This window comes from Cebidichthys violaceus, unplaced genomic scaffold, assembly GCF_023349555.1.
Source record: "Cebidichthys violaceus isolate CVI_PGR_0920_01 unplaced genomic scaffold, fCebVio1.0.p SCAF_15, whole genome shotgun sequence".
NCBI lineage: Eukaryota > Metazoa > Chordata > Actinopteri > Perciformes > Stichaeidae > Cebidichthys > Cebidichthys violaceus.
In genome coordinates, this window is record NW_027176318.1 from 7,669,312 (window position 1) to 7,683,848 (window position 14,537).

General features: G+C 39.8%; 2 protein-coding genes across 4 annotated transcripts in view; one reads left to right on the forward strand and one right to left on the reverse strand.

The window, feature by feature from the left end:
• The window catches only part of pip4k2aa (phosphatidylinositol-5-phosphate 4-kinase, type II, alpha a), a 28,349-nt gene extending 22,990 nt beyond the window's left edge, over window positions 1-5,359 (forward strand). For all 3 annotated transcript variants that reach the window (XM_068709776.1, XM_068709777.1, XM_068709778.1), the window contains 3 exons: window positions 143-383; window positions 634-737; window positions 868-5,359. In XM_068709776.1, coding sequence (XP_068565877.1) covers window positions 143-383; window positions 634-737; window positions 868-948 — 426 coding nt within the window. In that variant the 3' untranslated portion in view covers window positions 949-5,359. The remainder of the gene's footprint in view (window positions 1-142; window positions 384-633; window positions 738-867) is intronic.
• Window positions 5,360-7,375: 2,016 nt separating this feature from the next.
• spag6 (sperm associated antigen 6) lies at window positions 7,376-14,403 on the reverse strand. The gene is made up of 10 exons (XM_068709775.1): window positions 14,328-14,403; window positions 14,080-14,246; window positions 12,797-12,980; window positions 12,467-12,672; window positions 11,152-11,325; window positions 10,923-11,075; window positions 10,584-10,775; window positions 8,269-8,385; window positions 8,013-8,158; window positions 7,376-7,554 (listed from the first exon to the last, which is right to left on the reverse strand). Exons 1-10 carry the CDS (start codon window positions 14,395-14,397, stop codon window positions 7,491-7,493), a joined length of 1,473 nt encoding a protein of 490 aa, XP_068565876.1. The 5' UTR covers window positions 14,398-14,403; the 3' UTR covers window positions 7,376-7,490.
• Between the last annotated feature and the right edge of the window lie 134 nt (window positions 14,404-14,537).

A 14,537-nucleotide genomic window follows, 5' to 3' on the forward strand; every position in this document is an offset into this window, starting at 1 on the left:
TTAGTATCACTCCTTTCTGTCTGTATAAACACATTTTCTCTTTCAACGTTCTACCCTCTGCTTTCTCCCTCCTACATAAACACTCCTGTCTCCTCACTTGCTTTTATTTCCGCCACTGTCCTACCTTCTCCCACCTCCTTAGTTCCTTGCCCAGCTGAAGCTCATGGACTACAGTCTGCTGGTGGGGATCCACGATGTGGAAAGAGCCGAGCAGGAAGACGTGGAGAGCGAGGACAACGAGCCGGAGGAGGAGGGTGAGAGTGACGGAGGAGGCATCGGAACGCCCCCCGACAGTCCCAGCAACACCTTGGACAGCACCAAGCCTCTGTCACCTGGAGAGTTTGATCCCGCCATTGACGTCTATGCCATCAAGAGCAATGATAGTGAGTAGCCAGATGCAATGTGTTTGTCAGGCGTATGATACAATGACAAATACAACCCTTGTAATGTGAGGGTTGTACTTTACGACTAAGTAATATACACCGTACTGAGAGCTCCCCCTACTGGGTGTTGTAGTTCTCATTCTAGTTGTCAAACCTGCTGTTCGTCTTATTTAACAATGCCTGGTTTTGCGTGATGACACTGTGCTGATGTATAGATTGTCATCCAGGGTGCATTTGTTTTAAACTACAGGCGCTCCCAAGAAGGAGGTTTACTTCATGGCTGTCATAGACATCCTGCAGCATTACGATGCCAAGAAGAAAGCTGCTCACGCCGCCAAGACTGTCAAACATGGAGTATGTAGCTGCACACAAGAGCTATTCCAATGCTTCTGTTTAAATAAAGAAGAATCACACTGACTTGAGTTAGAAGTCAAATATACTTTTTTTGGTGAATGACGGTCGTCTTTGTGTCCCTTTTTTACAGGCCGGAGCGGAGATCTCCACGGTGAACCCAGAGCAGTACTCAAAGAGGTTTTACGATTTCATCACCACTATCCTGTCATAGCCTCCAGGAGCGACAGGGGGGCACCGAGGCACATAGGGAAGGGGGGGCAAATGGGGAGTAGTTCGGGGCAGAGGGCTGACGGAGAGAGAAAAAAACATCAAGAGGCTGAATTAATAAGGTGCTGTGATGGCTTTTCATCACTCTCCCTCATGCATTCTCCTTATCCCTCTCCGTTTGTCTCTCTCTCTTTCAATGGCGTGCCATGCTCTGCAGCTAAAACAGAAACGTCATTCGTTTACATTTAACCTCTCCTCTGTTGACTTTTGCTCATGTGTTTCTTTGTGTAAGGGTGTCGAAAGAAAGCATCCAAGTCATTAGTTGTTGTTTTTTTGTTGTTTTTTTTACATGATTTGTTTTTGTCTGTATGGTTGTTTATGTGGGAATATGGCTTTTTATTGCATCTAATCTAACATCCAACATCCAGCACCCTGCATTATTGTTCTATTGTGATGAAGGGGAGTGAAGAGGTCAGATTACGGCACAAGGTGAGGTTCCTCTTGCAAAGAGAAGGCTTAAGATGGATGTAATGAGGAAGTTCATGTTGAGTCTGGCTTAATGCAATTGCTTCATTTCAGGGAGTGGGAAGCAGTCTTCCAATAGGCCAACAGCCAGACCCCCTCCACACACACACACACACACACACACACACACACACACACACACACACACACACCCCCACCCACCCACCCACCCAAATGCTATACAAGCACTCAGCCAAACAAATTTTTCCACTTGTGTTCCTTCTGCATTACCCAACCTGTAGACGCCACCCTGTCCCCACCCTGTCCCCACCCTGTCCCCACCCTATCCCCACCCTTTCCTTCGTGTACAGTTAATGAATTGTGCTTCTGGGTTATCCTCTTGCCACACACTCACAACAACAAACACTTCTCATTAGCCGAGATGAGTTCACTTGTTAAAGTAAATTAGGATGCTTGTTTCCAGCACGAGTTGCACCTCAGTGGTTGTCAGTGCTTTGCCCCGTTCGCTTTGTTGTGATGCACAAGGATTAAGAATGAATAAGGGAAGGATGTGTACCTAGAAATGAGAAAAAGAGGGATTTGAGCATACAGTAAATGTTGCTCACTTGCATTCCCTCTGAATACGTTGGGCATTGTTATGTAGGCCTGGTTTCCGTTCCTGTGGCAGGGAATGACCCAGAACTCGTGTGGCTGTAGTGATTAAGAGTCTGTCACTCTTTGTTATATCTTCATGTAGGGTGCTCCAGATTGAAACATCAACAGCCCTTACCTTTCTGTTGCCATCAGCACCTTATGGAAAAAAAATCTAAAATGTTGCACTTTTATTTGTTATTTGAGGTTAGGAGCTCTTGTTCTGTTACTTGTGCTGCAACAACGAGTGAAAGGAACTCTGCTCTATAAGAATTAAAACTTTAGGGGCCTGATCTCAGATCCTGTCTCCTCCTGTCCTCCTCCTTTCTCACCTATGGGTACACTTACTGGAGGGATTGGTAAGGAAGACTTTACTGCAATATTAGACGGAAAAGTGGACGAGTTCTATTTACAGGGCTTTTGTAAACTAACCTTCCAATCCTTTTCAGAAGTGCTCTGAGGTGTCTGATTGGCGAGGCTTTGGCCCAGGCAGCGGTGTGAGTGTGCGTTCAGGGCAGGCAGAAGACTGTTTACCTCCAGCATCGTACCAGCACACACTCGATGATGGCGAACGATGTGTGTGTCAGTGTTCAAAACTTTTAAATGGGGGGAGAAAAGAAAGGGAAAGGGGAGATTGGAAAGAGTAGCTGCAGATGCAAAGATGCACATTAAGTCATTTAAACCGACCGCATCTTTCTCTTCTCTAACCTCAGCTGTGAGTCTGTTATTCATCGTTGTTTGTTGTTATTATTGACATTTTTAAAGGTGGTTTATCTGTGTTTGGATTTGGCGGTTTTATGAATTAACGTGGTAATAATCGTTTTGTTTCTGTTTTGAGGTTTTTTGTATATTTTGCACAAGAGGAAAGGAACCAAATGTTACGAATACGATCCCAATTAGTTGATATAGTCTTAACAAGGGAAATGCAATATACTTGTGTGTAAGTGAGAAAAGTTGTGCGTGTGATGTTGTGTATCACTTCTGGATAACCGACTAAAACAAGTAAAGTTGTCCTCCTTGACCATTGTAACCCATGCAAAAAGCTTCCATCACAATATCTTTGTTAGGAATCGCATTTATATTTTTACATTGGATTTTAGTCATGAAATAGTTTTATTTAAAAAAAGAAAAAAGGAGCCACCCTTGGGAATGAATGATGTTGCTGTGGTAAATGAAGAATGATACTGCTTGAATTTACACAATACTTACGATAGATGTACTTAAAAAAAAAAAAAAAACATAAAAAACTTGCATGTCACAGGACTAAGTTTCCTTTTTCCTCGCTAGTCTGTGTTGTTGGCTGTTCAGGTTCTCTTTGTGTCCCTACACTTTAACCAGATGTGTGAGCTGTTCAGCGTAAAATAGTCCCTACCATGCTTTAAATAACTGTTTTTCATTGTATACACTGTGCAAGATGTGTGCCTTTATACTCCAAAATTATTTAATTTTATATTTTGTAATCTTTTTTTAAAACAAAGGTGAAAGGTTATTTTAACAATAGGGTATGTACTTTGACATGGATTATTCCCAACCCCCTGCTCAACCTTCTTCCACTCCACCACCTCTGTATTAAAATTTGTTCATATTATTCGGTCAGTTAAACGAAACCATTCGACTGATTGTGTTTTAACCGACATTAAAAAGTGAATAGCTGTCTTGAATTTGAATATGGTGGATTGGTTTGGATTCTGTAAATTCAAATCTATCATTGTGATTATTCAGTGTGTACGGGCGTCCTTTCCTCCTCAGAGTGAGGGGCTGTCTGCTGATATTAATCCCTTGTTCGTTCATGCTGGTCCTGCCTTTATAAAGAACGTGCGTGTGTGGAAGTGCATTGTGAAATGTGGTTGTGTTTTGTCGTCCTCGTTAACTGACAGCTGCCCCCCCACCTCAGGAGTCTGTCAGCATCTTCGTCACGTTTACCTTCTAACCACAGATTTCAGGAATGTGTTGTTGTTGGTTTTTTTTATTATTATTATACACATATAAGTGTTTGTCCAAAATTTCACTTACCATTGATATACAACTCCTACTCATTTCTGAAACAGGTTTGTGTTCTCTTGCGTTTTGTGTAACCCAGCTGATAGTTCATCCTGAGTCGGTGGTTAATTGATATTTCAGTGTTCTTTCAGTATTTATGGGCTGTTTTGTTTCTATTGTCACATAGCTCATGCTGTACATAGGTTGTGTCATAAAGAAAACAGGGAATGAGGGAACAGAATCACACTCTACTCTGCTTTGCTCTGTTTGCCCCTGGAGGCCTCCCTCTAGTCAGATATCAGCAAGTAGAAAACAGAGCAGTGCATGCTGGGAGAGTGATTTTTTTTTTTTTTTTTCTGTTTTGTTTTGGGAATATTAACTCTGGCTCTTATGTAAGGAAGGCGATGAGGATGCCAGAACTAAACAGATGCAAATTAATGCCGATAATAACACACGCGCCCTGCTGCTGTACCTTGACTTTAACAAGTCCTTGCTTTTGTGACTTCTCTCATGAATGAGCTCCTTCACCCATTAACCCCACCAGTCAACCTGCTGCCACGTTGACTTGCCAAAAGCATCTTTCAACGGTCAGAACTACCACACATGAGCTTGAAGAACATTGTGTATAGTATAATGTGTGTTTGTTTGAACTGAATTTGTTTTGTTTTTTTGTTTTTTTACATGCACTGGGAAATGGAGCGAGGTGTGCATCACTGATATGTGAACATGTCCAAAGTTATGAGAAACAACCCTGTGTTCATGTGGTTAAGTGTTAAACGTGTTAAGGGAAAAATTGATTGCAAATGACCGGAGGCCAGGCAAGAAGTGCAGAGATGGGGGAAAAAATTCCCTTTTGGGGGTTTCTTAAAACCAAGAAATCTTTGTGTAGAAAAAAAATATTTAGAATATGTTTGAATTGTTTGAATTTGCATTTGCATGTGCAAGTCAAGTCAACAGACACCAGGGCCCGGAAACATGCCCGTCTATTGAGCTTTGGTCTCGCAAAAGTCCCAAGTACTTTTAGAAAACATCTAAAAGTCTTATGCATTGCTGTGTGTGTGTGTGTGTGTGTGTGTGTGTGTGTGTGTGTGTGTGTGTGTGTGTGTGTGTGTGTGTGTGTGTGTGTGTGTGTGTGTGTGTGTGTGTGTGTGTTTATTGCTGTCTGACAATGGTTGGTGAGAGTTCTCTTTCAGTGGCAGAGAGGCCAAAATGATGATGTATGTTTATTGTTCTTCACATTTAATGATGATGTTGAGAATACACTCCATTCCATAAGCGTTCACTCAAACCAATTAAAGCACTTGTTCTGCTTAACTCTACCTCTGGTATTTTGTTCTTTGTTGTTTACCATTCCATTTCCAATATTCTATTCTTTCATTTCTAATTATGTTTGTTTTACACTGATACTTTACATTCAAGAAAACTTGAAGCATTCTTTTTTGGGATTAGCTCAACCTGGTGCATCAGTCTCATCTTGAGTTAGTCTGTCCTTTCCTATGATATAATCAAATACATTTAAAGTATCAATTTAATTAAAGTTGGAGAACGGTGAAATGGCAGATGAACGCTAGTGAAAACACGGTTATGTCGTTCTTTTCTTTTTTTTAAATGTGGTTTTGTTTGTTTGTTGAATCCTATTGAAAAACGCAAACGGTCTTTTCACGAGGTGTTTTTTTTTTGTTTTTTTTTTACAAAGTTCCTAGTTGCATGTGAAGGATCAAAACGTTAAAATCGTTGCGTCATTATTTGAATTTTGCACAAACAAACTACACTATAGCGACATGCTTTAAACCACTTCGTGCAACCTGAGTGCAGAAGTGAACATATTCAGAGCAGTGTTAGAATGACCCAAACACACAACCGATAATAACTGATTAAATACGAGTCCGTTTATGGAGAAACGTCCAGCGTCGAGATATTGCCCTTGCCTTTTTTTCTGCCTGCAAAATATCAAATGTCACAAATAGAAAATGTCAAATACATTTTTAATTCATAAACACGGTATTTGTACATACAACTATTTATTTATAGTATTTTCTTAGCTTTTTCTTATTTACAGAAGGATAATTGCAAAATGTGCGAGCAGAAGACGTGCCCGGAAGCTTTCATTATTCTTTAATTGTCCAAATTCAAATGTAGTTGAACATGAGTGGACCAGATTTTACAGTTTTCTTTCTGCATGTGACTTTACATTAGTAACGTTTCTTTCTCGTCATGTAGACGCACCAACACACTCCATGGTGGTCACATTTTCATAATTTGTATAACCGCATATAGTGAATGCCATCATTTCAAAAATATTTTTATTTCAAAGACAGGTTCACACATTTCCATTCGGTGTCAATACATTCTAATAAAAAGTAGGTAAGTAAAAAAAGCTCACATAGGAGCGATAGGCGCTCTATTATTTTGCAACGGACTATTTTGCACAGTTGGTTAAATACCAAGCTATCATACAGGGTCGGCCGGAAAAATGCCGAGGTCGTGTTTTCGATTTTGTTTTGGTTAGATGTTGTACTGCCTGATAAACGCGACGATTGTAGGCTATACGTGTATTCGTTTACATTAACCTACGGTCTATTTATTAATGTATAGCAAGAAGCTGTCTTGTAACTGCTTGAATTCACTAGAAAGAAAACATTTACATTGCAGACCCTAAAATATACAAGAAGCGATAAGAGCCGCGTAGCTGTATGGATATAAAATCAGATTTGTGAAGAGAAGGGGGGGTGGCAGCTGCAGCCGGAGCATGTTCTGATCTCCGCTGCGGTAAGAGGCGGAGGCTCATTTGCACCGTCAGTACAATGTGAAGAACAAGCAGAGACAACCCAGCAGACAATAAACAAAGAAAGGCTTGCCATGTGCGCTGCAGCTGCTGCATACGCACGCACGCACGCACGCACACACACACACGCGTGCACAAACGCACAGTTGAGCTGCAGTGACGAGTCGTGGCCGCCAGTGGGCAGTCTGACCCATGCAACAGCAGAGACAGATCGAGAATCATAATGTTAGTTGCGTGCAATGGAAAATGAAGATTATGAGCTATGCTTCCGGGAAGCTTCTCTTAAACAAAGGTTCTTATCCATGAGTCAGCAAGCATCCAGCCTGCTGAAGTGTCTTTGTGCAACACAATAATTCCCTACCGTCTTCATTGTGGCTGCTCTGCTGAACCTGACCTTTGACCTCTTTATTGGGGCATAAGAAAATCGTTTCCATGAAATTACCTTTATTTATTTATTTCCATGTTTAGGGTCTCTTACACAACGTATAGTGACAATGTTAGCAGATATGATCAATAGCTGCACCAGCTGCAGTTACTGCCAACATGCATTTAAAGGTGTAAAAAACAAACACAGACAAGATATAAAAAATGGAAAAACTCCCATTTAAATTAGCATAAATTTACTGTATGGTACATTTCATAAAGATGTGTTGTTTGAACTTCTGTTAAGCCGGCTGGTATTTCTCTAACCGCTCAAGCAAGATCTCTGAGTAGCCGGGGGAGTAGTACCTGAAAAACAAATAAACACACAACCTGTAAATACCCTACACTGTTTTGTACTGAAGGATATTTTGTACAATATGATATACTTTTTACCATTATCATACAGAAAAATTCTGATTTCTAAATTTGCTTTCTACAAACCCAATTTAACCTATTTAATTGAATTAGTTTACTCTTACTTGATTCTAATTATACTGAGTATTTTTCTACTTTTTTTCCCCTTCTTCATTTAGGTTCAATTTTTGTTGAAGTGTTTTGTTTCTCTGAATAAATGCAAAAAAATTATGATTATGTTGTTATGATTGTTATAGGACAGAAAGATGGGGTGGAGGAAGAATATAGTACTATAAATGTGCTGTTTAGTCAGCACACAGTGTGTGTGTGTGTGTGTGTGTGTGTGTGCGTGCGTGCGTGCGTGCGTGCGTGCGTGCGTGCGTGTGTGTGTGTTTGCGAGAGAAACACACCTGACTATCTCTTCAGGAAAACAGCTGTTGATAGCGTTGATGTGCTCCTGTAGAGGGGAGCCAGGCTCTGCTTCGATCTCCTGCAATTTCTTCAGCCCCCCGCTGGTCACAAACAGACGGCGAGCCTTACTGTCATTAGGCAGCACCTTTGATGGAAGGGAAGACAGAGTGTTTATGTATATATTTTTATTTTTTTTACATTTTCAAAATGCAGATTGCTGATTCATGTTGTGATACCAGCTGTAGATACACTCACCTTGCTGAACTGGCAGACAACATGTTTGAGGATGTTGCTTGGAACATCGTAGAGTAGGGGCTCCAGACCTGGAAGGTAGGTGCACTTCTGCAGAATGCTCTTTAGAGCCTTCTTACTCTGAAAAGAACAAGAGGAATGATAAAGTCATATAAACCATTTCCCATTCTTTCTTTTTTTTTTATCAAGTGACCTTTGACACCAGCTGACCTGTTGCTCAAAATATGCATGTAAAATAAGAGTTTATCTCGTCCTCTTTTTGTGCTTGGTAAAACTGCTCTTAAGGCTCATTTCCATTACAGATACCAGTTACTTGTGCCTCAATATAAATGTCAACTGATGAAATATTACAAGGTACATGCATACATCTTTAAGTTAAATTGAACAGCTTTAAATACCTTTTTTTAAGAGCCTTTCCAAACATTTTATGACCTCATAACCATTTTCAGTTCTAACCAATTCGACCAATTAGCAAACTTTAACTTACATTTACTATACATGGATTGTAAGAAAGCACAACTAAACAGTCTCAGTTTGTGATAACTCCTTGGACCACCGTATCAATGCAACATTATTCAGATAGGCACGGTGTCTGTATGTAAGTATGTCGACAAAAAAAACATGAAAAAGTCATAGTATAGTATGTTGAATAAAAGTAAAATGTCATAGTATAATATGTCAAAAACTCAAAGTATAATATATCATTAGGGCATGAAAAAGTCAGCGTATAGTATGTTGAAAAGAGTCATAAAAAGGTAATTGTATTGTATGTCAAAAGAAGTCAAATAAAGTCATAAGAAGTCATAGTATTGTATGTCGAAAAAGTAAAAAAGAAAGTCTAGTATAAAGTATAGTATGTTGAGAAAAGTGAAAGAAGCTCATAGTATTATATGTGATAGTATTGCATGTAGAAAAAGTCGTAGTAGAGTAAATTAAAAAAAAGTCATAGTAGAGTATGTTGAAAAAAATGCATAATAATGTTACAGAATTGTATGTTGTAAAACGTAGTATTGTATGTCGAAAAAAGTCATTGTATTTCATGTGGAATAAAGCTGTTTGATAAATATGTCAAAAAAGTCATAAAAATGTCACAGTTAAGTGTGTCTAAAAAAGTCCTAGTATAGTATGTCGGAAAAAGTCTTTAAAAAAATCATGGATATGTCTCATATGGTCTACAGTAAGGATTCCTGGTTTTCACCCATGCCGCCCGGTTTCGACTCGTGGCAAATCAGAAAGTTATAGTTTAGTATGTTGTAAACATTCATAGTTTAGTATGTCTGAAAAAGTGAAAAAAAATGTCATTGTATAGTATGTCGAAAAAAGTCTTATACAAGTCAAGTATAGTATGTAAAAAAATGTCAATGTAAGTGCATGTCAAAAAAATCCATAGTATGTTGAAAAATGAACACAGGTGTATGAAAACATGGCTGAATTGGTAGAGCATTATGCCCTTTGACTTCAACCTGAATCATGTTCATGATGGCCCGTGGTTCAAATCCTATTTATGAAAGACGACCCATCGGTAATCCCTTCCAGTCATACTCCATCACTCTATTCACTCAAACTCTATCAAAAAATTATAATTTGTTTGTCTTAAGGTCATAGTATAGCATGTCAAAACAAATCATAAAAAGGTCAGTATTGCATGTTGAAAAAAAGTCAAAACAATGTCACAGTATTGCATGTTGAAAAAAAGTCAAAACAATGTCACAGTATTGTATGTTGAAAAAAAGTCCTAGTATTTTATGTCAAAAAAGTCATAACAAAGTATGACATAGTATGTCATAACAATTTGATATAAATATCATAAGGGTTATTAGTTTTAAAATTAATTGTGTGTATTTCATCAGATTATTTGTATTGGCAGGCTAATAAAAAGTATAAGGCTAATACTATTTATATATCTGCAATATTATCAAATTATTTCGATTCAAATGTTGAAATAAACAACAACTATATAAAACTATATTGTAGCTCATTTTCTAACACCACTGAGGATAGGAGACTTCAATCACATAAATAAAAACCATGGCACCAACAAGCACAGTTGTTTGTGTCCCCTGGAGACAGTTTCTGTTGTAGTGTGAACTACTTACATATACAGTATATTACATATATATACATATTTGGTTGTGTTTTTGTGGTGAAAATGTTTTTTTTTTAATTTGCTTGTGTTTTGTCTTTTTGCATGGCTTTTCTTAATTTTTAGTTTGTTGAGCTCTCAGAGCCACTGTAGTCATTGGCCCAAAATAAAAAAAAAACTAGTAATCCCAAATCTGTCTGTTTCTGAGAGGCAAAACATGAGCTGCAGCTCTTACTTTGGCCTGCAGGTCCTCTGAGCTGTTGGCGTCCATGTAGAGTTCCAGCAGTTTGGTCAAGAGGTTAGAGGTGGCCACCGCCTTAGCGTGCTCAGGGGTGTGATGGCCGATCTGGCCGATGGACCAGGCTGTGGCCGCCTTGATGTGAGGCTCATGCTCCTCGGACAGACAGAGGGCCAGCTGGGACACCCCCTACCAGACAGGAAGACACACAGCATGATAGGGCTGGTTCAGTCAATATGACCTATATACTGGACCTGAAGGGAAGTCTGTGGGTTTTTAGGGCTGGGTCTAGTTGTCACATGGCTTAAGGAGGGGAATCACAAGAGGGATTACCACCTTGGAGAGGATGACAGCCATGGCGAGGCTCTCACTGTGAGCTGCCACATATCCCAGCATCATGATCCCAGGCAACCGCAGGTTTCCACAGCAATCACCCAGATTGTCTATCACAGCTCCCATGGCACCGCAATTCACAATCACCTGGGACAGCTGGAAACACAGACACAGATTACTTTGTGTCCAGACATGCACCTTTCGTGCCCACAAGTGCGACAGGGTGCCGTACCTCCGGTGTGTGTTTCACCACCTCCCTCATCAGAGTGGTGACGTTCTTCTTGACATACTCATCTGGGTCTTTGAGGCAGGCCACCGCTGCAGGGAAGATCTCAGCCTCTATCACCATCTCTGCCAGGCTGACCGAGTGTTTACTGATCTGACTGAGCGCTGAGAACACCTGCCTCTGAATGGAGACAAAAATGATGTCTGAATTATTTCTGGAGCTCATGCATATTTTTTGTAAATTCAATCACAAGCTTCATGTTGTGCACTTCTAAAGCCAACATCTACGCTGAAATCTCACTGTTATTCATTAAATACCTGCTTCTTTTGAGCTACACTTGGATGTTACATTTATTCAATGTAATTCAATTTACTATGTAGTTTTTTAAGTTGAAAAAAATCTACCTGCAGTTAATGCTAATATTCTTTAAATTTAAAAAATGTAGATGCTACTTTTTGCTCAAATTTCACCACTTTTTCAGGTTTCCAAGGCTGATAGAAACCTGACTTCTGTTCCATGTAATGTTTTCTCAGAAATGTTGAGTTACTAAGATGATAATTTGCACTCGTAGTAAAATGTTAGTCTGTGATGGAGAATGTTTGAATATTTTTATCTTTGCATTTTCAATAAAAATGTTTTGAAGATTTCTTTCTAAATCCCAATTCATTCACAGTTGAAACACAATGCATTACATGAAATTCTCATAGGGCAAGATGTTTGTTAAAAAGGTGAATGAAAGGGCAACAAGACAAATAGATGGAGAATGGAGAGTAACATAGAGCCCAATAGAAATCATACAATTTAAAAAAAGAATATATATATACTGTGTATATATATATATATATATATATATATATATATATATATATATATATATATTCTTTTTTTCGTTAGTTTAGTTAGTTAGTTAGTTAGTTACACGTATCTCTATAGCTTGAGTACATTTTTTGAACAGAACATTTTTCACAAATATGCATGCAAGGGTTCTGCTACAATCATTCATTCTTATTATGTGAAAGTGATCTAATTTGACATGAAAATGATATCCAAAGTAAAAGCACCAAAGACAAGCGTTTCTATTCTTACTATTAAAAAACACGGCACCTATAGGTTACATGATTATTTAGCATGCATGTCTCAAGTATTGGTTATTTTTACCTTATTTGACAAGCATTGTTTTAAGTAAGCAAAGTTAGGAAAAAGGATTAGTTTGTGTAATCTCATAAAATGATCCAAAGGGAGGTTATTTAATGATCTATTTATTATACATCATCAGCTGAGTTAAGCTGTTTACGTGTGACTGTCCTTTGAGCTCTCCTACCTTCAGTTTGGCGTCTGGGTTGAGGATCATCAGTGCCAGATGTGCAATGGCTCCATTCTCCACCACAGTCTCTGCAAGTTCAGGTGTGTGCTTGGAGATGTCGCTGAGGGTGGAAGCTGCGATGCGTTTGAGGGCCATCACAGGCTCCAGAAGACACAACACCAGCAGGGGGACAGCACCCGCATCCACGACCGACTGAGACAACGCTGCACAGTAATAGAGAGAGGTGGGAAACATAAACAAACACACACAAAGGTAAAGGATGTAGTGCAAGTGCAGAATCAGAATGTAAATCATAGAAATCTAAGCATGCCAGTGTGTGTTCCTTACATGCATTGTGTCGTGCGATGTAGCCCAGAGCCCAGGCAGCAGCCTCCTTCACCCCGGGGTCAAACTCCTCCAGGCAGAGAACCAGGGCATCAACTCCCCCGCAGTCCACCACAGCCTGGGACAGCTCAGGGGAGTGTTTGGCAACGGCACGCAGCACAAACGCTGCTGCCTTCTTACAGAACCTCTGCTTACAAACACACACAGATACACACATTCATTGTCATGGCCCAAATTGAGGTTTAACCTGACATTAGACTTCAATTATGACTGAGAATCAAGGCAGCTGTATTGTTCCATGAGTTGATGACAAATATCCAGAATGAGATTTGATATTTTTCTGGTTTGTTTTTTAACATAAGGATTCAATCATCTCATGTATCCTGTTACGTCCTCGTGTTTTGTTCTCATATACTTTAATTCCTCATTGTTTGGGGTTCCATAGTAGGCTACTGCATGTGTACGAATGGGAATAATTGCAAAAATCAACTAATTATTTTCTTTCAAAAATGAACTTTCTTCTCTTTTCCAGTCGATAGAAAAACTGGGCTTTCATATTTGAGGAAGGTGACAAGATACATAAATAGCCATAAGTCATTGTTATCACACAAAAAAAGGAAATATTGTTAATATGTTTTACTGTTCATGTACTCAAGAGTTTCCCTACAAACTCTTTAATAAAATAAAAGTGTCGGGGTCTCTAGGATCCCAAACAGCCCATGTGTGTGTTGTCAACCCACCGTAAACAGCTGTAAAGCCACATCAGACATTGTGATTGTGTTTCCTAAAGGTTCCGATGGAGATTTTTCACTATGTGTAACAAAAATCTTCTTATCATATTTAACATAAAAACGTTGAAAAATGTAACCTGAATTGTGTGAAATGTTATGCTTAAGAGACTGCAATATCCAATTAATAACAAGAGCTAAACCTTGTCTGTCTTCTCTGAAAGAGCTGAGAGGCAGGAAGAGAGAAAACAAAGGCCTGGTTGCTCTCATGGTAAAGGGCTCTTAGGTTCTGAAGTAGCCCCCAGGCGAGCTGCCAAGTAGCCCAAAACCCACTCTAACATCCAGGGGGCTGACCCTGAGGGCCTGCAGGGCCTCCTTCCTCTCTCTCTCTCTCTCTCTCTCTCTCTCTCTCTCTCTCTCTCTCTCTCTCTCTCTCTCTCTCTCTCTCAGACAAACACACACACACATACAAACACACTAGTCTCTAAAGGGTGGAGACGGAGCATTGGACAACCTGTCTCTATGAAACTTTGTGTTACCAAAGGATGAGACACTGACATTCTGTGAGACCAGAGAGTGGACCAGCTGGGGCAGAATCTCTTCCTTCACCACGGCCGTGGCCAGGTCGTCGCTGTGGTCTGCCAGGCGGCCCAGAGCCAAAGCTGCCGTCTGCTGGATGCTGGGGACCACATCCAACAGGAGGGGACGCAGCATGGACATCACACCTGCAGGAGAAGAGAACACTTGGAATAGCAGCTAAAGCTAACACAGTCCACTGGTTATAATCCAGCGTTATTGTGTCTTACCAGCATTTTTAAGGATTTCCATGTTTTGTGGTCTGGCTGCCAGATCAGCAACAGCTTGCACAAACTGCATCCTTGATTTCTGATACTGCTCAAACACTGGAAAACACAAACAGACAGACAGACTTTAACTTTGACTTAAAGCTGCACTATCATTGTTATGAACCAACAACAGCTCGTTGATCTTACCTTGAATGATCTGTCGCTGACTCA

Coding starts and splice junctions, on each gene's coding strand:
- spag6 (XM_068709775.1), bottom strand. CDS start 14,397: ATGCAGTTTGTGCAAGCTGTTGCTGATCTGGCAGCCAGACCACAAAAC. Junction 11,326..12,466: donor ACCCAGACGCCAAACTGAAG/GTAGGAGAGCTC, acceptor GTCTCCATTCAG/AGGCAGGTGTTCTCAGCGCT. Junction 11,076..11,151: donor TGGTGAAACACACACCGGAG/GTACGGCACCCT, acceptor CTGTGTTTCCAG/CTGTCCCAGGTGATTGTGAA.